The sequence below is a fragment of the Aulonocara stuartgranti genome (genome assembly GCF_965226115.1).
Source record: "Aulonocara stuartgranti genome assembly, chromosome: 7".
In the NCBI taxonomy this organism is placed as follows: domain Eukaryota; kingdom Metazoa; phylum Chordata; class Actinopteri; order Cichliformes; family Cichlidae; genus Aulonocara; species Aulonocara stuartgranti.
Window position 1 is genome coordinate 65795753 of NC_138945.1, and position 26577 is coordinate 65822329.

At 40.3% G+C, this 26577-nt stretch overlaps 1 protein-coding gene across 5 annotated transcripts in view; it reads left to right on the forward strand.

Moving 5' to 3' along the window:
- srgap1a (SLIT-ROBO Rho GTPase activating protein 1a) overlaps window positions 1–26577 on the forward strand; it is a 77790-nt gene that overhangs the window by 17916 nt on the left and 33297 nt on the right. For all 5 annotated transcript variants that reach the window (XM_082539352.1, XM_082539355.1, XM_082539351.1 and 2 more), the window contains exons 2-5: window positions 8911–9106; window positions 16652–16814; window positions 23269–23331; window positions 26100–26279. In XM_082539352.1, the coding sequence (XP_082395478.1) occupies window positions 8911–9106; window positions 16652–16814; window positions 23269–23331; window positions 26100–26279 (602 nt within the window). The remainder of the gene's footprint in view (window positions 1–8910; window positions 9107–16651; window positions 16815–23268; window positions 23332–26099; window positions 26280–26577) is intronic.

The following is a 26577-nucleotide window of genomic DNA, read 5'->3' on the forward strand; positions in this document are numbered from 1 at the left end:
ATGCCATCGTTCTGAAAGAGATTGTTTTCCTTACAGATTCTTATTTTTCTGACGTTAAGCCACACCATCCCTTTTTTCTTACTTGTCTACTTTCTTGCTTTAGTTTAACAGGTCATGTCAAAGCATGTGTCAGTGGGAACTTGGGTTTGGCATAGAGCACAGAGAAGTTTTGAATATCAGATAGTTATCCCCCCCACAGACTTGAAAGGTGCCTCTGAAAAGTTTGTCGTTTGCCTCTTTGCAGAGTGCAGTGTGCTCTGATCCACAGCAGTTGGACAAAGGACTTCGGTGGTATAAAAGAAAATGCCTTTCAAATAGCTTCTGCAGTATAGAGGTCTATGTCTTATGTCAGCCGAATAAATTTGCACACATTTTTCAGACTAAGTTAAACTATAATCATTTTCTTTTTAATTGTGCCACTGGCTCCAGAGAGTTGGGTAGTTAGTGGCACCGTGCAATTTTATTTAACATAGCTATAGTAGACAGACATAACAAGAGTCATTAGTAAAAATCCATCTTGAAGATTAATAAGAAGCACAACTTCAGATACCATAAAATATGTTTAATAAATTGGAATAACTATATTTAGTTAAGCATAAGGTTTTATGATAAAACATCGTTTACAAAGAGATTTAAAAGTCGACACTAAGGCAAGTTTCACATCCAGAAGTGACAAGTCAGATGTTAGGACATATAACGGGCTCTGCCAGATGTTATGAAATGGGCATTTGGGTAAGAGAGGGTAGACATTTGAACTATAAAGAAGGAAAAAAGAGCTTTTATTATTATGGTACTATGACTTGATACGAGTTTTTCTTCACATGTTACCTCTAGACTTAACAGTAGGCCTGTTTAAGGTGGCAGTCATATCAGGCTTGGGTCATGCTAGAGCTCACAGTTTAGCCTACTTTATTCCTCACAGAGTTAGCTTATTCTATACTGGTGATGTCATATTTTTCCACGATTATTTGAAGCTTTCGTTGTCACTCTGGCTTGCCATTGCAGTCCATTGTTAAACAACGCATTCTCGAGCACAAAACACCACACTTTCGTCTGACGCACCAACACACCAGACTGGTATCCAGATCAAACAGTGTGTCTAGATGTTAAACAGCAGCTGAACAAACAGCTCAGGCTCTAAAACGGGCTCACTTCATCCAGCGTTCGGCTCCTTGCACTCTTATTTTATTTGGATCATAATGATGGTCCTCGAAGGCCACCGTAAAGTGATTGATCTCATGCCTGCCTGCTGTAAGCCTTTGGTGTGTCAGGGTGTTGCCTTAGCAACGGTGCCTTTTGACTTATGAGCCACTTAGCTAAGCTGAATCTAATTAGCATAGATTATTAGATTTCTGTTATTGAAATTATACATTTTAAATATTACCTTGTTGAATGGACTTGACGTAGATTGAAGCCTTTGTTTCGTGCAGTTAGAATCGTCTAGCTTAAGATTGGTTTTTAACCGCTAGAGTGTGTTTTGGTTGAACAGTGCAGAGAGTTATCCACCATGACTGAGCAGTTTCTGAGCCAGACTGTAAAAAAAACTAGAGTGCAGGAAGGAACCTGAACTCTTTGAGTCTGCTGCTCACAATAATCCTAGACCCAAGAGGAAACACAAGAATTCACAGCACAGTTACTACTGCATTTCCTGTTTCTATGTGCGTGTGGGTGAGTGTGTGGGTAGGAGTTATCAAGAAAAGTAGCTGGTTTGTTGGTCACTGCTGCCACTGTGAAAAAGGAAGAAGCTTCTTTAAAATGTACCTCTGGTGAGTTGAAGACAGTTCCTGCTCAATCACAGAATATGTCAAAGGATCTAGTTTTGATCTGAGTGTTTGAAAGAATCGGAGAATTATAGGCTCTCTTTCATTCTAATTTAGCAGCTGTTCTCTGGATCACAGTAGCCTACAGTACTTGCACTGGAAGCCTCTCTGCGGTTTTGGAAGCTGTTAACATGTCAGTCAGATGTTGTAATGTGGACCTTGTTGCCAGCTCTACAATATTTTGAGATAAAACCCTTTAGCAGAGCTGCCAGTGTGTTATGTGTAATTTGGCTGTGCTTTAAGTAAGCGGAGGGAATCCATTCAGCCTCTTTGGCAAGTCCCTCTGACTTAAGACCAACCTGACTACTCCTCAAGTTAAAGCTGTGTCCCTCACAGCTTTATTTCATTCAAAAAAAAACTGCTTGGCTGCCCTTTGATTATTTTTATTTTATTTTATCAGACACACAGGATATATGATACAAGTAGAGAAGGCTTACATATTAGTAATGCAGTCTGGGTAGTGATGTAATCTGAGATAACACAGTAACATAATCCAGCTGTTTGTCCAGATGTAGGACAGAAGGGCTGGTCAGGCATACCAAGCAAACTATGAATTTTAGTGGTTTCCCCAGGCTAATGGAGTCAATTCTCAAGTTACTACATGACCTCAGCAGATATAGTGACTGACAGGTTTTTTTTAGGTGCACTGCATCTAACGCTGTCCTGATGAGCAATAATGTAAAATGTGGAAATCTCTCCCATTTGGAAAACTTCTAAAGACTCTAACGTGGATCAAGTGACCGGTGGGTCACCCACACCCTGAGCGTGGGTTTGATTTTCCAACAGCAGTGTTGGTGAAGATTCACTGTGCATGAGTGCTGTGAGTGAGAGAAGGTAACAGTTAGGTAGCTACAACTATAGTAATTATTTATTTTATTTTTTGCTTTGCATTCTTGTTGCACGCCTGCGCTAAAAAAAACTACCCGCACATGTCCACGATCCCAACCTTTCATCTCCCTTTTTAATATCTAATTTCAACATGCCCCTATCACATGGTTCGAGTTGCTTTTTCACATCAAGGATTTTCTGTTTTTCTGGCACATTAATATATAACAGCAGGGCCTTCTTCATAGGCAGTAATGTAAATGAGTATCTGGACAAGCAAGATGTGGTTTAGATCTTTTATGGATCTAATTGCTTGGATAGAACTGCTTTTGTGTCTTGGTGTGCGTTTATCAAGACAGCAGCAACATGAATGATAGCACTGCTACAATTAAATATAGCAGCACGCCTTTGTAGGATTATCCAAATGTGAGAGAATAAGTGACATAGGCGAGTTTTTCTAGAACGTGATCCCATTCCAGTTATAATTAAAAACCTGTTCTCTATTAAAAGCTGATCAGCAATTTTGTAATTACGTTTGATGCTATTTATCCTGTCTTGTATCCAGCCTCTAGAAGAGGCATGGACAACTCCCCCTCTCCCATAACCCTAGATCTGAAGCAGATGGTAAGGTTGGGCACGCTCCTTTATAGTCCCTCCCCAGGCCTTAGCCGCTATTTCAGGTGCTGCTGATGAGCCAGTCTGCATGTGGAAATGCAGCAGTGGGACTGATGTGGTACAGCATGTCCCAGATAGCTGCTTGTGGAAACTGTAATCAACTTGGAGCAACTGTAGAAACTCTCTGAGAGTCTAAAGTCTTTTATAGTTCCCACGGAAGAGTACAATGTTGCACTTATTATAAGTAACAGATGTATTTCAGGCAGATTGATTCATAACAGAGTTAATTGGCAGCATCATGGGAGAGCATGTTGTTGAGGGAGAGGAAAAGTTATCTCTCGAGCCCTCTGACAGTAGCCGAGTTGTTTTTTACCGGAGCCCAGTTTCTCTCTCAGAGGGTCAACACTGTGGGTCAGTAGCCATCCTGCTTACAAGGCACTTTCTTTGACAATAGAACAAGCCTATCTGGCAAATCAGATCAGCCATTCTGAACTGCAACTTTGGACATATTTGTCGCCATGAATGGGGTTATGTGAAGTATGTGATGTGCTCTCCAAAGGAGCAATTGGATAGCATCCAGCTCAGAAACAATGCGGCCTTGGTCCTACTGATCACCACAAAGAGCAAATCGCATTCTCTCATTGTCCATATCAGAACCATGTGCATTCTGGGTAACACTGACTGGGTGTCCATCGGTGAGCTGGATTTGTTGCCGACATGTTTACAGGCTATGCTATCATTCTGCAGGCTACGTAGCTTTGCAGGAGGAATAGGACGACGGTGTTACACTGCGCATTTCTGTTTTCTTTAGCAGAATTTAAGATATAACACGGGTGCTCTCATTTCAGTCTGTCTATCACAGTTGTGCGTGTGTTAGGGTGCAGTGCATCACAGGCTTTGATGTAACACCGCGCAGACACACACAGACCTCCACACATGTTTACCATACAGATGAGCTCAGAGTGGCAGAAAGGAATGCAGCATGTAATAATAGATCAGCACTCGCCGCCGCAATAAGATGGTTCCAGCTTGAGAAAAACTTTGGAGTGGCTTGATTTTTAAAGCCTTCAAGGTCCCAAGTGACGGCCTCTGTTGGTCGTGTTAGCTTTTTAAGAAGTGAGTCAGACAGCAGATGCTGCCCTTAGTATGGGTTTCAGATAAAGCATCAGTATGATCAAAGGAAGACTGACCTCAAACACCAAAGTAAATTCGTTTTTCCTTTCTAATATTTACACATGGGGTTAGATAACTTTCTCCCTTTTTATATAAATGGAAAATCATAACTCGAGTTTGTGCCCTCTAAATGGTGCATGAACATGAAAAATTGCAAGTGGTGAGCAAGCTTTCCTGTCACTCATTCTGTTACTTTGCAAATACTTTACTCTGCTTTGTTCTGTTTGGTTTCCTGAAGTTTAAACACTGATAGCTATTTTGGTTTTGAGACACAGTTTCATTGTCCCGTGTGACACTGCAGTTTAGTATCTGTATAAATGGACAAGTTCATATACTCCGATGTGATCCGGGCACATAAACAACTGGTTACAGCTGGCTATTCTTGCAGCCATCACTGTATATTTCTCATGCATTTACTAAGTCAGTGACTTGTGTGCACAAGGCGCCTCAGCACTCGGTGACCCTGCTCTATAACTTTATGTTGTGTGCCACTTTGCAGCTGAGTTGCGGTGGTTCTTAAATGATTTGACTTTGCTATTGATCGTGACACATCTAGTAGGGGAAAAAGACAAATTTATAAACTGTTGTTGCAACAATGCCATCCTGTTACCACACTTGTGCATACAGTGTAGATTCCTGGTTTGAACCCACCAGCTGATTGAGGCCCTTCTATGTGGAGTTTGCCTTTTCTTCCCATGTTTGTGTGGGCAGTTTCTAACCTACCCTCTCAGTCCACAGACTTGCATGTTGTGTTTACTGGTGATTCTAAATTGGCTATAGGTGTCGCTGTGAGCATGCATGGCTGTCTGTCTCACTGTGTTAGCCCTGGATGGACTAGAGACAAGTTCAAGGTGTAACTTGCTTTTTGCCTAATGACAACTGGAAAAGGCCATGAGTCCATATGAGTCTGAATTGGATAAGCTGCTAGGAACTGGATGGACGGCTGGTCTAAACTGAAATTGAAAAATCAACAGTTGGTTTTGTAGTTATTAAAGCAGAGGTGTCGAACTCCAGGCCTCGAGGGCCGGTGTCCTGCAGGTTTTAGATGCATCCTTGATCCAACACAGCTGATTTAAATGGCTAAATTACCTCCTCAACATGTCTTGAAGTTCTCCAGGGGACTGGTAATGAACTAATCATTTGATTCAGGTGTGTTGACCCAGGGTGAGCTCTAAAACCTGCAGGACACCGACCCTTGAGGCCTGGAGTTCGACACCCCTATATTAAAGTGTCCAGCATTTGGAAGGCAGTTTTGGAGGATATTTCTGTAGGTTGGGAAAACAGCAGCTACATGTGGCCAAAACTGAGGGGGGGGGGGAAACGTTTTTTTTGTATTTATTGTGACGATAGGCCTCCGTGACTTCGTTTTCACTGTTTAATTTCTAGAACTAAAAAGTCAATTTGCAAAGCACGTCCTAGTTTTAGGCAGCGCCTGACCTATTATCTTGTCTGACAGGTGGTTGCCTTATAACATTCATTTCCATTTTGGCGCTACAGCGTTAGTGGCCAATACTTGACTTCGAAATGAATGATTTAATGAGTTTCTGTGTGCAGTCACGAGTGTAATTGTGTTAAATGATCCAGTACAGTCCTTTGTGTCAATGCCACGGTAGCTTTGTTTTAATCTGCACACCCTTTGGAGATGGGAAAAATTGCAAGGTTTACTCATTCATCAGAAAGCCCGGTGTACTTTACTCAAGTCAAATTTAAAAGCAAACCTTTTCTTAGTGCTCACCGGTGTCCTGCTAGCTCGTTTAATGGCCTGATGTTCTCGATTGCAGACTGTCCACGATAATGTTGTTTCTGGTTCACAAGACTTTAACAACTGTGATAAACATTGATTTAAATTTAGCATCTCTGTGTTCCAGCTGTTTCAAAGTGGTTTATTTGCTTATGAGTGCCAGAAGGAAGTCGATGCTATGTGAGAATGCAAAAACAATCAGTTCTAGACTCAATGTAAATGTTTAATTTATCAGGATGGGGTGAGCACATCTTGTGTTGATGAATGAAGTGGAGCTTTTTCTAATTGATTACTGCATCATGGGCATGTGTCCATATGCACACAGGCAGACAGACAGCTCTCACCCATCTTTGGCTGGAAGCTGTCTAAATGAGTCAGCAGCTGATTGGCCATTAATTGAACTATTGATGGATTTCTGTTAAGACTCTGGCTCCTAGGGATCTTTTATCTTCCTTGCCAAAGTATTTGTTCCCGTATGATTGTATCATCAAATACTTATCGCAACGTTTTGTATGCTTTACTTCTGTATTAACGACTGCATTAACTAAGTAGGAGGTTGGCTGATTCAAACACTGACCAAGCATTAATTTCAGCATTGTGGCTCCTTGACGTCTGGGTTGTGTTGCTCTGTGGTTCAAAGGATGTGTCCTATTTATTTTTTAAAAAGATCCATGAGGAAACTTTTTCTGATGAGCTTATTAGTTGGTCACTGACCATGGCATAGGAGATGATTAAATTCCCTCCCTTATAAAGCTGAACAGCCATCAATGAATCACAATTTCAGACACTGATATATAAACATAGACAGTACGATCGAAACAAATCAGGTAGTTCAATAGTGATCCAGCAGTGCAGTATGACAAAGCCTTTTCAACAGGAACTGATACACGTTAAACTATGACTAATGAAAATGAAACTGATTCACTGTGACTTTCATGAAGATGAGGCCAAAGTGGGATTCAGGTCTGACGTACATTTAATACTGGGCAGAATTACATAATCCACAAGTTTCACTTTGATTCCTAACAGGCTGTGCTTATGCTTTCTCTTCACTACAGCCATCTAGGGTACTGACCAGTAGTTTTAACAAACACAGAAGCCTAACCAGTTAGCTAAAAGTAGTGAATACATGGTTAGCTAACACTAGCAAATAGCAACTCAAAAGTAAGTAGAAAAAATATGTAAATAAATATAGGAAAATTCTCACTGTAGCTGAGATGATGTAGATGTCATCGTATGAGATGTCATTTCACACAAGCACAAGAATACTCCTCAAAGGAAAGCAATGGTTTGCTATGATGTGTTTAGGTAAAAGCTATCTGGGTTTAGATCTCTGTTCACAGTTTCTACTCAGTGATAATGTCAGTAACTGCACCTTACAGCTCACGAAAAGGATTTCTCTACTGAGTAATCAGAAAATAATGAGAAAAATCCAGGGATAGTGCTTGAAAGGAAAAGGAAATGTATGAAGTTTTGCTATTGAAATTGAATTTTTCAAATTCTTTTATTAGAAAAAGCAGAAAAACAGATAAAACACTTTTTTTAAAATGTCAAATGGTATGGTCATTTGACCTGATATAAAAAAAAAAAAAAAAGGCATAAAAACCTTGAATTCAGTTCCATAAATGTAGTCGTCTTTTTCTGAATGACCCAGGATGATTAAATCTTTAACCCAATCAGGCTGGTTTGGTTTTTGTATAATGGCTCAGACTACAAATGACTTGTGAGGCATTACATCTTAGTGTTTTCTACCTTTAGAATTAGGGATCACTCCACACTTCTCTCCAGTGGTGTTGGCTTTAAATCACCTCATTAATCTGCTTCCTTTGCTGAAGATGTCCGACCAGGCTGCGCCCATTAGGTAAAATCCATTATACACGGCTGTGGTGAGACGGAACACACAGAGGAAACAATTTGTGTGCGACTGTCTTCATGCAAGTGTGTGTGTGTGCACTCCCAGTTGCCCTGTTGAGAACGTAAATTTAAATGAGGGCCACGCTGACAACCGTGATTTCTCAGAAAAGACCTTAGAGGGTCATTTGCCTGCATGTACAGCTTGTTTATGTGATGCCTGGTGTTGTCCCTCTGCCTTCTTAAGTGGATTTTCACTGATGAGCACCAATGAGAATGCATGTATCTGTGTTTGTGTGTGTGCGCGTGCATGCACGGGTCTGCGCTGTAGCCTCGGTATGACGTGAATCATCTTCCATTCATCCTCGAGTTATTTTCAGCCTTAATGAAACACCTGAGACCAGTCGACAACTTCATATCTTTACAAACATTCATAAAACCCATAACTAAGGGATAATAAGCTATGGTGGGCCTATCAGTTGCACTCCTATGCACACATACTATCATGTAATTGCTCGCATTGCTGATCATTTGTCCCATTTACCTATCGATACATTTTAGACATTTTATGCTTGCATGCCCAGTTTTAAGCCAAATTGTGCACCTTCATAACTGATATTTTTCACGTATTTTAACATTTAAGAGTGTGTAGTTTTCAAAATAAGAGCCAATTTAACCGGTAAATACATGCGATTACTGCAGAAATAACTGTTGCATGTAATCATTTAGCTAGTTTAGCTCTATTACAAGATCTCAGAAAGCTAAAACATCAGTATATGAGTACCAGCCTCACATATGTGTTTCTGTGGCTTCTTTTCATTCAGTTTGTAGCTCCTAATATATTTATATTTATATATTTTTTTTTTTAAATTTGTGTCTTTTCAGAGATCAGGGCCCAGTTAGTGGAGCAGCAGAAATGTCTGGACCAGCAGACAGAAATGCGGGTCCAGCTGCTGCAGGACCTCCAGGATTTCTTCAGGAAGAAGGCGGAGATTGAGATGGAGTACTCCAGAAACCTCGAGAAGCTGGCCGAACGCTTCATGGCAAAGACTCGCAGCACTAAAGATCACCAGCAATACAAGTGAGAGGAAACTGTCTCGATGTTTGTCTGTCGTCAATGTGTTTCTTATGTAACACGGGTCCAATAATAACCTTTAACTGTTGCTCTGTAATTCTAAGCTTTTCTAGATTTTGCCTCACAAATATGGATGTAACAAATCTCTAAATTAATCAGATCAGGCATTGGCTAGTTCACCAACCAGGCAGTTTTTCTATTGGTGTTACCTGACCTCATTCTCTGTTTACGTCCTAGAAATGGTCATAGAAAAAAGGTCCAAAATCATCAGGTTCCTACAATGCGTGTACGGCCAAATTTGTTCTTATCACTGTGCGTTATTGGTGAATCATAATTATACAGGCCCAGTTTAGTGGTGAGGTTGTTTTAACAGAGAAATCTGCCTTGTTAAAGCAAGACGAGGTCTAACTAAAGAAAAACAGGATAGTGTCAGAGGAGGAATTTGAAAAGGTACATTTTCCAGTGTGTTTCATGACAATTTGTACTGTTTGAATGTGTAGAACCATGTAGTGTTTTATATTAATATATTGAGAATATTACATCATTGTAGCAGAGGAGCTTCTTGAATAATCCATCTTGACTTTTCATTTTGCATTTCTGTGTGTGCCACAATAGACACAAGCCTAAGTAATGAGGACAAAGTGCTGTGAATGTCATCATAAGGACATATTAGACGTTATCTAGTGGATGGGGTATTATTTTGATACAGTTGCTAAATATATTCTAAAATTGGCAAAGCTGTTATAAAACGGATTAGAGTTAAGATCTTTGACAGTTTCTGTACTTTATATTTTGGATATTTGGATATATTTAGTTCTCAAGGAGTATTTTTGTTTGGTATCTACCCTTAAACAAAAATACCAAAGTGTAGTGAGAAGAAAAACTGTTTGCTTTCATTCTGTTTGTCTTCTTTCTCGCCCTGTCCTCCTCCCTCTTCTTCCGCTGTATTTATTGTGCATCGGTTTGTCTCGGAGGCTTTTTGATCGATTTTGACACAGTTAAGTATAGTGTGCTTTTTGGCCTTATTAGTAGGAGGTGGCTCATGGAAAAAGCAGACATTAGCATATCGTTTGAACTTGTGGTGGAGCAAAAATAAAATGTATGTTTGTCCTCGCTGTCTGCAAATAGCCCCTGCTCTCTGTCTGAAGTTCCAATGGCTCTAGCAGCTGTGCGTGCCCATGTGTGTAACCAGTGAGAAGACTCTGGTATGGCGCTCTGTGGTTTTCATTGTATGATGTACAGTCTGGTCACTTCATTCACAGGGTAAACATTTGGCATCTGCCTAGGAGCATATTTCTTAAGTAAATATAAGACGTTTGAATAACATTAAGAATTCTCCTGCGGGTGTTAAATCATGTGGCCCATATTTTTGTGTTCACATAAGCACGTACAATAAGGCTTCAGTATTCTCCAGACTGTTTTCATTGGACAAATTTGTCTGTGGTGTGAAAAACTGTTTTTATTCTGTCTGTAGCATGATGTCCATTTTTATTAGCGATGCACTGGTTCTATTAGCAAAAGCTAAGGCGTCGAAATAATATTTGCAAATACTAGATAATAACGTAATATTTGTTTTAAGGGTCTAGGAGTTCATTGGTCCCATATCAGACAACACCAAGCTCGGCTTAAATACTATTTATTCAACTTTGTAGCAAATACATGCGTCAGAGAATATTAGTTTACTGAAATAAGTATTTACATCATTTACCTAAATTATTTAAGTTGAGTGTGAGAGTTAGTTGGTTCCTGCATGCTGGTTTTAAAGTTTTGCTACTTTTCTATTTCCTGCTCTTACTGTGAGTGTAGATTTGACCACAATGCAATTAGTTAAAAAATATTGAAGGCATAAAAAGAAAAGCTGTTGTGTTGAGTGCGAAATGCTTTCAAACTGTTGACCCTTTGCAGTTTGCTTCCTCTATGCTGTTAGCTCTCCTGTTAGCAATTGATACACTGCTGCTGCCAGCTAGCACAGTAAGCAGAGAACAACTGAAGTAACCTGATGGCCCCATAAATCTGACCTTTGTCACTGATACACGATCCAGCTCTTTGAGTCAGGAGTGGACAGAGATTGTTTCCAAATATTAGGTACGTCACTAGTTTTGAAATTAACTTGGGGGAAAAATTGGTAAAGCAGCGAGTTAAGGTCTTAGTTAAACAGTATTAGAAGCTGATCAGTGACCCTTCTGATAGTTGGTGAGTGTTTGCTAGCGTGAAATTGGTCGCAGAGAGGTATATGGTGCTGCACCAAAAACCTCCATGTGACTGTGAAGTGAAGACACTTGCAAACTACTTGCCAAGTCCTAGTGAAACTCTGAAAAATGCAGCACAAACCAGAAATGATGAAAGTTCACTTTCAAGGCACAACATTTACAACAGTATATGCTTTACTTTTCAGTTGCACGACAGCACACAACATAAATGTCAAATGCTGACGGACAAATCGACATATTTCATGCAAATTACAGGTGACTGTGGCAGCCTGCTAGTGATCAAAACAATCACAACACCTTCGTTATGACCATTGTCACCTTGCAACAGCCAGCAGCCACTCACCAACCAGTTGGGAAATGCAGATTTCCCTAGTAATTGGGAAAGCCAGATGATCTCTGACTGAGGCTTAAGGAAGGCTATGGAATCATCCACAATGGCAGATCAGTTCATCTACATACTTCAGATCCAGCTTTCTGTGTATGGACATGGTCGGGCAGGGAGCCATATTGCTAAATTTAAACTTCTGCTTATTTTGACTGTATTGCTCCTGGTTGAAGTATCGTCCTTTAATCAGCAGCTAAATCTAAGAACTGGTCAAGACCAGCTGTATTCACAAAGTGTTGGCAATGAAGCAGTGTTGTTGAGTCTGGTTTGCGTAGCAGATTTTGAGATGAGCGTTCAAGATGTCATTCTTTTTAGTTAAAAATGCATTAATATGCAGCATTTTTGACATATTCAGTTTCTTTAGAAAGTTCCCTTGTAGGCAGCTTCAAGCCTCATCCCATGGGTATTTGTTTTAGTTGCCTCTAGGAAATGGGGCAAAACACAGGTGGTGGTTGATGCTATGCTTCTGTGATCCCATACCCCCTTCGTATAAACCATGTTTCTGTGAAGCTATAAAGACACGATGCCACAATTTCCTTCCACCAGTCTGCAAACATTGCCATGTGTGATTTTGTTTGACAAGACTAAACCTAGTTTTCTGCTGTTGGAAGGCAGCTATGTTGTTCTTGAACCATTTACGTGTTACCATAAAGTTCTCGAGCTATTCCAAGCTACGAAAAAGTTTTGACACAGTAGGAGTTCAGTCTTTCTCGGGGGTGAAATGAAGTTTGTGCACATCTGAAAGTACAGACTTTGTGCGACCTGTGGGAGTATTGCGGTTGCTCGCTGCTGGAGAGGAATGCTTCTTGCTTCGGGGGTGCCCTGTACTGAGCTGAGCTATACCTGTGGAGTCTAGGGAGACTGCAGTAGAGGTCTGCTGAACTCTAAAGTAGAGTAAAGACTGTAGCCACATTTGAAAATGGCCTAACGCAACAAAAGTGTAAATTTTAAAGTAATGGTGCTCGTTTCTGCTTCTCAACATACTTCAGCATAACAAAAGAGATAACAATAATAACAAATATGTGAATATAGCGTCTTACAGGCATCATTACTTTTGATCATTATGTAGTTTAGTATTTTTCTAAGCCACTGCCTGTTCTGAGACTCTTGTTGTCCAAGAGAACTTTTGTTTTACGGTTAACTATGAAGAGATCATTGTGTAGTTCTGTTTTTAGGTTTTGTTCTTCAGCCTTCATTATAGAAGTAAACGCAGTGCGCAGCATTGGAAAAAATTGTCCCAATTAAACGTAACAATTAGCAGCTATAAAGTCAAATTAGGACACTTTGGAGAACACATGCTGTTAAACATGTTGGTCTAAGCAAAAGTGTAATAGATACGAAAACTTTCAGAGCTTTAAGTGTCCCGGATGTTTGGCAATGCTGCAGTAAAGCAGACAGCAGCAGCTTCTGAGTGCAGCACATCAGCTTTGAAAATGAACGGGCATTAGGACACTTCAGAGCCACCAGTTTAGTTTTGGGTTTTTTGTGGAAAGAAAACAAAATTACAGTGCTGTCCACTGCAGCACTCTGTGGGAGAGCCATCTATTTGTGTTTCAGCGGCTGTTTGCAGAACACACACAAATGAACAAATATGGGCAAACACTCTCTTCTCTCTCTCCCCCAGTCTTTCTTAAACACACACATGCAAACAACCAGATACTGTATTATGCAAGGTTTGTTCAGGGAGGGGACGTGGAATCGGAGAGCAAAAGAATAACTGAAATATTTATGTAGCATCAGCCACAACTGGGATTGTCTTAAATATGCTGCTTTTATCTGAAATTAAGCCGCTGGTTAGAGGACTTCCTCACTTTGTCTCAGAGGATTAGCGGGAGGTGTGGAAAACATCGTGGCTGCTTAGTCTGTGTAATGCCACACATAACTACCTGCTGTCTAGGGAAAACTGCTGACGCATTCTCATTTGATTAAGTTCAACTTTGTTGGGATTCTTTCACAGGACCAGTGATGAAGAAAATGGTGCATTTCCTGTGGTCATTATGAGCCTTTGGCATTCTGTTGCTTCCTTTTAAAATGTAAATGTGTACTCAAATAAGCAGAAAGACTGCACCGCGAGTCAGCTTCGTTGGTGCTGGAGATTTGTGCACTTTAAAGTGAAACGTTTTGGGGGTTTTGTTGTTGTTTTTGTTTTTTTTTTAAATCAGTGTGGCACTAGACAACTTTGCTATTTTGCCATTTCTATTGATAAGACCTTCTGTTTAAATACTGTACACACTGAATTGGTATCCTTCATTTTTAGTGTCATCCTGCTGTATGAGAGTGCAAGTATGGTGACATTGTTCCTCTGTCCCCCCCCACCCCTCTTCTACACACGAGTTCCTCTTTTCATACCTGTGTTTGGCTCTTGTGGGGAGTCTTGTCTATCTGTCACTGTTCTGTCTGACCCAGTTCCTGCCCTGGCTGAGGGGGAAATGATGACAGTGAGACTTTCCTGCCATTATATGTGGGGTTAGCAACTCCCAGGGGGTTATGTTGTCACAGCCTGTGTGGGTTTCCCACTTGTTTTTTTGCCTGTCCTCTTTATACTTTGTGAAGGGGCTGACCCTACTAAATCAAACTTTCTTTCTTTTCTTTTTCTTTTTTTAAACAAATTGATTTAATTTGATAACATGTGCTACACTGTTACTTATGCTACATTATTCTTTAAATGTTTCAGATTTAATCAAATTTCATGTGAAAGGTGGATGCCGTTTTTGTTGGATGCCCTGGATGTTATTAGCCATGTGCACATAGGTTACAGATTACTTCTGGTGTTAAATTAGGTTAAACTTAGTAATGCTGTCCTACTTCAGACAGTACAGTGGTTTTTTTTCCAGTCTGAGGAGTCAATTTACCAGTATTAAATTGTTTAGTGGCTTGTGGCGTTTTATGTCCAGCTTCTTGTCAGTGACCTACAGAACATGATTCATCTGGACCTGAGAACATGAGTGAATTAATAAACACAAACTAGTACTGTTCCCACAAGTCTAGATTGAGTGCTGTAGAATGGATCTGATACATAATGCAGAAAGGATTTCTATAGTAATTGCTCTTTGACAGATGGTGAGTGATGCCGTCAAGCACAGTTACTGCTTGAGTGAGTGTGAGAATCTATATTTTTCTCCGTGTGTAAAAGTTATTTATACACACAAATGTGGTTAAAACATGTATTTGTGCTAAATGGCTCGTTTTACCATGACTTCACATGGTGCTGTGAGGGAAGGTACAGTGAACTAACTTGCAATGAAGGGCACATTCACAGGGCTGACGTCAGGGACAGCTGAGGAAAGCAAATCAGGGAACTAATGTATTAAAATGATATGCCGCTGCTTTGTGATGCCACCATTATCACAGGCAATGTATTGCAATACTATTGTCTTAAAATGTAGTTATTTTCTGATTCCCAACCATACTGGACATGTTATCATGTTCGTCTGGTTTCTTTGAAAAACGAATCCCCTTGGATGTTTTTCATGTCTGCGTAGTTGTCTTCCTGTTTTTGCTTAACCTCAGGAAACATTTCAGCTGTTTGGAATGTTTGCATCAGTTGTTCATTTTCTTCATTTTTGCTCACCAAGCAGATGTGGTGCCAATGTTGAAGGCTAGGTCAGGGCTGGGCAGCTTTGCCAAGTGTAAAGTTTCACCTGTTGCGTTGACAAATGTTGTCCGTCTTTGCAAACTTGGAGAGGTGCAGAGGCGAGTCTCCATATGGTTCCTGAAAGACTTGACCCAAGACCCAGCTTTCAGTTCTCTCCCAAGCACACACACACATGTGCACAAGCATGCACACTTATATTCTGTGTCACTTTTTTGCAGGCAGCAGGAATGTTATAGATTAACCCAGAGGAAGTCCGCTTGCGGGCCACTGCTTACACAGGGCCCCAGCTCACTCTGGTCTGGACAATGTCCTACAGTTAGCCTGGCTGCAGGCGGCACACAGCGCAGGAAACGCCTCTCTGACTTCTGTATTTTTATTTGAATTCTTTTCTATTATTATCCACTATTGTGCAGCTTCTCTTCTTTTCCTTGTCTTTCTTGTTCTTTTTGCAGTTTTACTCTACTCTTCAAGTTCACCTACAACATATACATGGCTTCTTTAACACCAGTCTACACAGTGTATTTATAGTCTTAGGGACACTCTTCCCTGGTTTTAGAAAATCATTTTTGCTCAGAGCATTGTAGCTCTGCCCTAGAAATGTCACTGATATTTCCAAGTTAGCTGTGTAGTCCTTGTAATATTTGGAGAATCTTTTTGGCCCAGAGCCTGTGGTGCATGGGACATTTAACACCCTGGGACGCCTATGATGAATCTGTCTTCTGCTTTAGTGACGAGCACTGGTGCTCTTGAGGTTTTTTATGGGTGCTCTTGAGGTTTTTGTAAACATCCTGCTTGTCACGATCTCCTGCATTTAGAAAAAAAGAGGAAATGCTGTCTAAACCAGCCAACAGTTGCCAATAGGAAAATGTTCAGATGAATGCATACAGATATTTTGTACAGGCCTGCAAGGTTATTTTGATAATAGTATTGAAGTATGAAATTGTTTTGGGGGCAAATAGATCTTTCTAAACAAAGAATGTCTCATTTAGCTCCTGAATTTTCACAGCAGCACAACAGCTTGGCTTGGAAGTAATGGGTGGTTAACAGTGTAGTGTGAATGAGCCACATTTCAGTCATTCTTTTGTCTGGCAAAAAAAGATAAGTGCTTTAATGGGAATTTGTTGCATTAAATACAACAACAAAAAACCAAAAGACCTTAGGTTGCACTAATTATTCTAAAACGATATAAATAGTAAATCCTCTTTAACTCTGTAAAATGAATAAAGTGAATTTTACTCCATGATATGTTCAGTCTGGCACAAAAGTTAACCAAGGAATACCTCCGTTATAACCATTACTTTATAATTTTTCATTTTCATTCCCTAATTTATCTGAACTCTTATTTCCATTGGTTTACTCAGGAAAGACCAGAATCTGCTGTCACCAGTCAACTGTTGGTACCTGCTGCTGAACCAGGTTAGGAGGGAGAGTAAGGACCACGCAACACTGAGTGACATCTACCTCAACAATGTCATCATGAGGTTCATGCAGATCAGCGAGGACTCTACACGGCTACTCAAGAAGGTGAGGGCAGAAAGGGCAAAGTAGTTTTTAGAGTTGAGGCGGTGCACACACACACACACACACACACACACACTAGCGTTTTCAGTCGTTTTCACAAAGTTGTGCGTCCACATTGAAACAGCACAAAACGCTTCCAGTCCTGCGCATGCGTGAAAGCGAGTGAGAATTAAAGAATTTGAAGAAAAGCTACCTGGAGCATGTACAAACTGATATTAATCTTTTTTTTAGGGCTGTCAAAATTGAGAGCAAACAAAACAACTGCTGTATAACGCCCTCCGCTGTCTTTGTTTGATTGGTCACATGACTGCATCACATGACTAAAATGCGTCATCGTTTTAGAAAGTCTGCGTTTTCGAGTGTCCACACTGCGACGGGGCAGCTCCGTTTTGAAATGTATGCGTTTTCGAGAGCATTTTCAAAACGCTGCGTTTTTCCTTGAGGAAAACGGCGTCTCCGTGTGGACGGAGGCCAAAACGAAGAGAAAACGATGCGTTTTCAAACGGAAACGCATTAGTGTGGACGTAGCCTAAAAATGACTTTTGAGTCTTTTTATTTGTGCTATAAGAATTGCAGCAGGTATTTTTCATTTAGTTTTCATTCATTTCCTTTATGGTTTAAAGGGAAAAACTTGTTGTTTTTTTTAAAACAAAGAAAATCAGCACAATTTCTTTTTGCAAATTTGCAGGAATTCATGGCACTTTTCAGCCTTGTTTATCGTACAACTGTATAACAAAACACTCATGTACTTGATATATAACACAAATGACCTTTTATAAGTTAATAAATTAGTATTTTTCTCTGCATCACTGTTTCCTTGTCTATTTAAATTCTCATAGTCTCATTTTGACTGCTTTTGAAGGGTTTTTTTTGTTCATTATACTGATGTTTGACCTCTGCTAGAAATGGGTCACATGTGCCTTTTTCTTTGATCAGCAAAACACTCAAAGTCACCACTAACATGATCCAGATTCTTCGTAGCGGTCACATTGGGCAGCAGTGTCTCCAGGCCCTCATGTTATATAAACAATCTTTCACTTTTAATGCATCCATTCATTCAAAAACAGTGTATATTTAGTCGCATGATATGCAGGATATATATTCAGCATTGCGTTTGATGGTATGATGGTCTGTGGCGCTCCCGTGGTTTCGTTTTGTGAATTAAGAGTAGTGCGCTGGGAGCTCGGTCACCAGTCTTTAAGATTCAGAACGTCTTTGGTCTCTCATGGTTTTATGACCAAAACCAATCTGCTGCATTTTCTACCACAAAGCTGACGACTCCCTAACAGATTATGAGCTCCTATGTTGCAGGAGTCACATGAACTCACCGCAAACCTAAATTACAAAGTGTCTTTTCTTCAGAGGAGCGCCTTTGTGTCATTTTAGCTTGCACAACCTTTTTATCCTTTCTCTTTTTATGCTCCACTTTCTTGCAAACCTCCAAGATCTTATCTGTTTAAAAAGAAGGAAACATTTTTGTTTTTTAAATTTGGTCTTCAAAGCAGTATAATTTCTTGGTTTGCCTTGAACCCCCAGCAGACTCACAGGAAGCTGCAACACTCATTTCCCTTTAAAGGGTTCTGGTTCTACTAACGAGGCCAGATGTGAAACAGACAGTATTTTCTCAAAGTTTCGTCTTGTTGCGAATACTGGGGGAAAAGAGCCGCTATAATTTAAAACAAGAATAATCATGAAAACTATAACATTTGTCTCAAAAGGGTTGCAAATGCACACAATATGATCCACAACTGTAAGCTAAGCTTTGCAAATGTGTACAATGAACTTTTGAGGACTCACACGCACGTGCTTCAATCCACACACAAAACAAAAAACCACCATGTGAAACTATTTTACAGATGCAAACATCCAAACCTGAATAAATACTAATCATTTACGCACAATTTATAAAGTTCAGCTTCACGAAGGCAATCATTTTCACTTTCAAAAAACCTTCTGTGTATACAGAGTCTAAACCTACTCGTAACATCTCTCAACCCTCTCTTAAACACATGTGGGCGAGCGCCTGATACGCACAGATCACGTCACACAGGGAAGGTTGTGCCTGTAACATTTAACATTTTCTTATTTTAGCCACAGCCGAGGAGCAAAAGAGCCGCGAGTCACCGACCTCTGTCCTGGCTTAACTTACTTTCACAATCATAATGATAGACTACTTTCAATAATGATACATATTTTTAATGCAGCTCAGAAACTCCTCACAAACTGTGGAGTAGTGCAGTCCTGTCATTACTCCACCTGCATCCCCATTACTGCTGTGGAATCTGCTGTATCGAGCCACTTTATAGACTGTCCTTTTAAAGTTGGCATTTACTTTGTGTATCCAGGTGACATTGCGCAGACAAGAAGCAGTCTGATGGGAGGTCCCAGCTCATTGGAGACCCGAGACACAGCTCGCACTCTAATTAAAGCTTCCCCGAGCCTTTGATCTCAGCAGAGCTTCAATAACGAGGCACAAACAACAGAGAAGTCCCCCATGTTACGTGGACTCCCTCACAGCTTTGAGGAGACAGCTGTACTCTTGTCATCCTTCCACCACATCAAAGACCCGTGTTTATATTTCCTTGTATGTTCAGGTTTCATGCTGCGAGGTGCAGCAGCGGAGGAGGGACCCCATAGTGGCCATATTGTCTTCGTCAACATCCTCCGGTTGCTGTTCGGCGTGTGCATTTATTTCTTTAGTTCTGCACTGTGGTCACTTAAAAAGAAACCACGGCTTTCTTTAGAAGCACCACATTTTTTCCTCTTTTGTGTGTTTAAACGCAAGACTCGAGTAGCGAGCTTTTTCTGTCTTTATGCTTGGAAAGATCTTCTCACATGCATCAAGTTTTCATTATTCATACAACTGGCTCTTTGTTTTGCTCTGCCCTGTTTTATTCATGAAAGTGATATTCTGTGGCAGCAGCTACATGGTGGATTTCCTAGAGCTCGAGGCACTTTTGAACTTAAAGCAACACATAAGTTTACAAAAAGGTGTAAATATTGAAATAATTCAAGCTGAATCTATTTAACTGATTTGGTGTAATAACAAAAAGTGTAATATCCCAAAATCCACTACCAGCACCTCCAATATGGTGCTTTGCAAATGTATTAGTCCACCACTCAATGTTAATTCAGGGCAGCTGTGGAGTAAACCTAACAGTAGCGATAATTACCAAATTTTTATGTTTCTGTAATAGTTAATCTACCAGTGTGTGCAAATGCTCTAATCAAAATAATATTTTTAATGCTAAAATAAAATTATTGATGTTGTCATTGAATTTTCAAAGTTACACTTTTACAAAAAGCAGAAAAAAATAGTAAAAGATGCCAAATTAAAGCTATTTATGTTCAATAATTTCATTCCTGAGCAGAAAAATTAGTGTTGGTGGTTGAATGTTTTGCATCATTGAATTTGCAACTTCTCAGAGACGTCCGCTGTGCCGGTGTTCTGACAAATCATCATACTTTGGCAAATCGTCCACCGTACGTAGTTTATGCACATTCCTGCCGTCACACAAGAATTCCAGCAGAAATGTAAGTATGTAGGACGGTTTGCCACTTAACTTTACCCATCAGAGTATGCTTCTAGCTTATACTCACAAAGATATGATGGTTTGACACTTAATTTTGTGTTGTGCGCATGCAAAGCACATGCGCAGAAACAACCGCTAGGATGGTTTGTGAGGTAAGATGGATTCCCAGAACACCGGCTCAAAAAACATGAATTTAGTTTCTTATTTGCATAATAAATAACAAAGCAACTTTTAGTTTTAAACCATTTTTAACAGATTATTATATACAGAGTATTTGTTTTGTTTTTTTTTTAAATCACAAGTGAAACAGCTGGACTAACCAATAATTAGGCTGACATTTTATGAAGGGTTCAATATTTGTGTCATTTGGTCAAATTCCAAGTTACAGTCGGAAGACACTAATGTACACACGGGCCCTGCAGCGTATACAGCTGCCATCTCTATATTGTGATTAATGGCAGTGGTAATATGAAACCCACCACTCCCTAAGTGCTGCCATGGTTTCTTCTCACTGGGTTTGTTTCATCTTTCTAATGTGGTTGGAATACAGATGGTATGAAGTTGAAAGGGAAAACCCATTTGTAGGATCCTTTTAATGAATTGGACTGAATTGGAAACCCCCCAGCTGAGATTCCTTTAAGCAGGAAGGAAAAAACGTTGTGCAAATTAAATCAGCGACATGTGTTACACAACACAGCTTCGCTAAACAACTGTTTCCAAAATTCGAAACCTCATGCTACGTGTAGCTTTTTCTGGTAAAAGGCAGTCGTGATTGTAAATGTAATTTACCATCATTTCCCTCTTTATTCCTCTCACATCCAACACACACACACACGTGTACACACATTCTTTCTCGCACATCTTGTGATCTCTGAGAAGGCTTTTCATTGAGCTCTGGATCACTTCCCAGCCTCCTCAATGGGAAAGAACTGATGTGTGTTAGATCTGACAGATAGTCAAAGGTCCTGTCCATGGAACTGATGCTTGCTAATGGATTTTCCCACAGGGGAAGGTCTGTGTCTTTACAATCGTGTGAATTTACATTTAAGAGGCAGTTTACTGAGTATTGATAAACCCAAGGACCAGGTGATCGTATAGTTCACCAAAAAACGTAAGACTGCTTAGTAACTTCCTTATCTACACTCACCTGTCAAACATGCCTGAGGTTTCCTCTTGCTGAGTTTGTTTCTCCTGGAATCTAATTATCTGATTATGTCCCGATTAGCTAAAAAGCTCCAAGTTGGGGAAATGACAGACCAGGTGGTGGTTAGGTAGGTGTTGCAGATCAGTCAGGTCACCTAGCGTGACTCTATAATTTCAGACACCAGCCTAGCAGCCAGTGACTGAGAGCGTAATCCTCTTTGCTGTCTGTTAAAATACTTGGACACTGTACAGCTCTACCTGTAAGCAACATGAAGAACATGAGTGACAGACTGTGAAAATCTGCGTAGAAGTACTCGCAGTCTTGCTGCGGTTCAGGTCGGTTGCATATGCACGGTTCAGTTATAGCCAAAAACTTGTGGTGTTTCGTGCAAGCGTGATCATGTCTGAGAACTCACTTGGGTCAGTGATGCATTTAACAGCATCTTGTGTCACAAGTAATAAACAACTACGGCACAATATATTGCACTGTGAAAATAAATGCATCCAGTTAACTTTGCTTCAGTGCTTGCTTCAGCTTATCTCTTTATGAACTGTATCGTGCGGCTAAAACTGGCAGACTGACTATTTGCAATTTCTTATTCAGTAAAATATAAAAACGGCTTTAAGACGACTCACAATCTGCAATGCTTTTGGTGGTTTTTTTTTTTTTGGATATAAATTCATGTTTTCTTCCCAAAAACATTGTGCACATTCAAACAGGTTTAGCTACATAACTAATTTCCTTGGCAACAACTGTTGCCATTGCAACAGTCTGAAGCCAGCATCAGGAATGTGCATCTTGTTGCTCGTGAACTCGCCCCAAATTTACCCTCACTCCTAAAATCATTGTGCTGCCTTTTTCAAAAACTCCCAATAGCCCCCTTTAATATTAAATGTAGTGTTTATTTCAGCATTACAATGCCCTCTATATCTTTAGAAAATAAATCCCCACTCTCTTACTACAGGAGCTGGCTTGATACCCACTCAGAAAGCTTGTCCATCATATCGCTGTGAGTGGCTCCCACAATGAGTTTTGTCTGAGGATAATTGGGTTTGATATAGGCCTGGTGCACAGGCCAAGGTTGTAATATCATCCAGGTGGCAACACTATAGTGGAGAGATCAAAAATTCATTGTCATGACTCATAATCTCATAAACATCTGATACGCTATATGAGTCAGTGTGAAAGAAATATGGAAGCTTCACTGTTAAATTAATAGTAAAGGCCTCTCTAAATCCATCACACCATCACTGTTAAACTGTATCCCACAACCATGAGATGCATTTCTGTGGGCGTGTGTGTGATAGCATTACTGAGTCAGCCTTGTGGCGCGGCTGATTGAGTTAACATATTTGGAAGAAATCTTTTACATTCAGGCGTAGAGGCCAGATAATGTGTTGAGCATGTGGACGCTGAAACTCTAGCGGTGTTCGATGATTTAAGTGGAAAAGCTAGCATGACACCGGCACCACTTTCACACACAAAAGCCTGTATTTGACACAGTATTATAAATGCACTCATCTGTTTTGTATGTGCACCATTAAGAGTAGAGAATGGTTTCACCTCAGTGGCACTTATATTAAACCTGATATAGAACGAACAGTGTGCATTTGCTGAAAAGATTTGTGAAGCTGCAGTTTAGTAATGGTTGTTCCCACAGTGCTTATACTGTGTTGTCTTTAAAGGGGAACTACCTGGATAGAACATGAATTTCTTGTGTGATAATGGTGATTTCTTTGTATTGCTCTTATTGTTTTTCCTTTTTGTATTTCTTTTACAGAGCAAAGAAATAGCCTTTCAGCTCCAGGAAGACTTAATGAAAGTCCTCAATGAGCTATACACAGTAAGTAGTAACGACTGCTATTTTTCACTAATGCACTTGAATACATTCATCTTGGCTGTGGTTGAGACTAGTTTATAGCATTGAGCTCAATAATTTCTTACTGTCTGTAACAACTTGATGTTTTTAACCCTGAAACTGGAAGATATCTGATGGATTCTAAATTAAACATTCAAGCAAATGTATTGCAAACAAAGTACAGGAAAAGTCACATTTCTTTGCACCACAAAAGCATAAAACTGTCCCCTTTACTCTCATAAATCAGCCATTCAAAGCTACAAACTTTCATCTCTGTGTTTGCTTGACTCATTACAGTTCATATTCTGTTTCTAATAGCTTTCATCACCAGTTTTTTGTTTTTTTTTTTGCTCTTGAAAACGACTCATGCAAAGTCACACTGGGAGGTCTGAGCCAAATAGCAACTTGCTCCCTATCATTCTTTATTTCTTTCAGTAGCTGACATCAGAGACAGACAGAAAACCTGGGAAAAGTCCAAGTTGCATTACACGCAACAAAGTTCTACATTCAAAATGAGAACCATTGTAATTATGCTATATGTGCCCAAGACTACTAGCTTGCAGGTTGCAAGAAACCAAACCATGGCTCTGAACCTGTCAACTCACAGGTTAAAATTTCACCCCAGTAGGTCAGTGAAATTTTACCAAGCTGTCAAACTGGTGCATCACACAGGCTGCACATGTGCAGTGTAGTTCCTAACGCTTTTCATTTGTATTGTTAGCAGCCTCTGTGTACCTTTGACCCTGCTAGTTACTGCCTTAACTTGACTATCAGCTCTGCTAGTCCTTGTATTCAATGCCTCACAGAAGCCATGGATATGCAAACTCCAGCAAACCCTTTAAAAAGTAAAATGAATGAAAAGTTAATGTTTGATATTTATTAAATATTGTGTATTACTGTAGCCTATGTATAGCGTGAGTAGCGTTTCATAAATAACAACAAACCTAAGGTTTAAAGCTTATGAAATATAATTCAGTAATACTGTTCATGTGTGTGATTTTGTGTTTTTAGTTGCTTTCCTGACGCATCGTCACCTTGCATGTACGGTGATGTAGCAACAAGTCAAATCAGTTGTTCTGCCTTCCCAGAACATTCACTGAAGATCAGTTCAGTTTGCTTATAGAGTCTCCAGTTACTCACCATGAAGGACTGAAGTTGGTTACACTTCCCCTGTGTGTAAAGGGGGCAGACCAGCCCTCGCTCCTCCAAACACAACAACGTGTTACTCTCGAGCTTAATGTGTGTCACTCTCACCACAGTCCACGCTGTAGATTTGGCCTGCTTTAACCCCAGTGGGAGGACACACGTGAGCACACACGCACACGCGCGCGCACACAGGGTAGCTGTTGCATCAGACAGCCGCAGTCCCAGTGTCGGCCACCGCCACTGAAATAACAGGTCTCGTCCGTGTCTAAATGTGTCCCTCTAAAAAAAGCGGTAAAGTAAACACAGCAGTGGCAGACTCCAGACCATTAAGTGAGGAGTACGCGGACCAAGGTCAGTCACCCATCTCTAAACTGGTTCCAGTTAAGCCAACCCCACCAAAGACGAAGGGCTCCAGACAAACCAGGCTTTGCTCTGTTGTTCCACTCGTACAGAAATAACTCACATTGGGGGAAAGATGTTTAGATTTTGAATGGGTGAGTCTCTATTTGTACTGAAGCTGAGGTTTTGTGCAGACAAATGTATTTCATACACAGGTTGTGGAGCTGTAATTTGCCGGAGTCAGTTCATTCCAGGTTAAACCGCTCTGTGCTCTATATTGCTGCCTTGGACGTTTGAATATAATTTTGGTCCTTCTACTTAGTTCAGTAGTTTTGGCCGACCGCCACGAACCATCAGCTCAGATCTCATTTCCTCTCCTCGTCATTTTCACCTGTTTTGTTTCTCTTCCTCCAAATGCTTCCCTAATGTCTTCATTTTCATGGATGTGTGGGGTTGAGTGGCCTATTCTGCTTTCAGACTTCACAATGACATCATGAATTTGTTTCAGTTTTCCTCTTACCATGCCACTGAGTCATCATTATTTTCCTATGAGTCCACTGTCTGTTTATCATCTATGTTAATAAGACTATCAGCTCTCAGCTCTCTTGTAAAGTTTGGAAAGTTCATTATTTGTATTTTGTAGTTAACCTGCTACTTGCAGCTGAGTCACTGCCTAATGGATCCATGGAGTACTGTGAGGAACGCAGGAGGAGGATGATTCAAGCTTTAGGAAGTAGCTCTAATCAGCAGGCCACTATCAGCGTAATAAACTTCTGCTGTGTTACATTGTTACAGTGTGAAGGCAAAACGGTGAATGACTTCAGCTTAAATGCGATTATAGCTTTAAGAAAAAGACACATTTTTGAAGTTTATGCTACATGAAGACATGAAGCCAGAGCCAAATACCATCTCATTAAAAAGCTGAATTGAAAGTCTAAAAATAGTCCTCTTGATAACTTCCTGAGTGCATCTTTTTAGTTTTTTGGCCTGTGTGGTTTGTGTACTTAACTAAACAAAAAAGACTCTTTGATTTGTGGTTCAGCACAAGAAGAACTGTGAGCGATGAGTGCTTTGACAGGAGTTGAATCGATAGGTGATAAATGAGTGAGTCAGAAGATGGAAGCCTTATTTGCGGGTTAGGTCACGATTAAGACGATGGATTATTCTGATCTTTGACCCCACAGGAACTAACCCAACACCCAGAGGCTGCTGCCTTTTTTGTTTTTTCTGGTCTTGAAATAAAACAATGCCTTTTCCTTCCTGTCCAGGTGATGAAGACGTATCACATGTACCACTCGGAGAGCATCAGCGCTGAGAGCAAGCTGAAGGAGGCTGAGAAGCAAGAAGAAAAGCAGATTGGCAGGGCTGATCCTGTCTTCAGCATTCGAATGGAGGAAAAATACCAGAGGCGCAGCTCTGTGAAGAAAATTGAGAAGATGAAAGAGAAGGTAAGATGCCAGGTGTTAAAGGCAGCAAAAGCCAGTAGTTGCTCCATAAAAGAGAAAAAAATAACTGTTCAGTATTGAAAAAGAAAGACTCACCCAGGCTTTGTTTTCTTAGAACAGGCCTGTTGTCTGTTAAATCTCTGTGGCAAATGATTAAAGTCCAGGCAACTGATTTTTTTATAACACAAGTTTTCCAGGAATGCTTTTGGGAAGTCTTAAAATATGGGTGATCTGGAGTGTGTGAATCAGAGCCTAGTGCAGTGGTCAGCGCGTGTTGACTAACAGCCTCATGCTTGTCTGC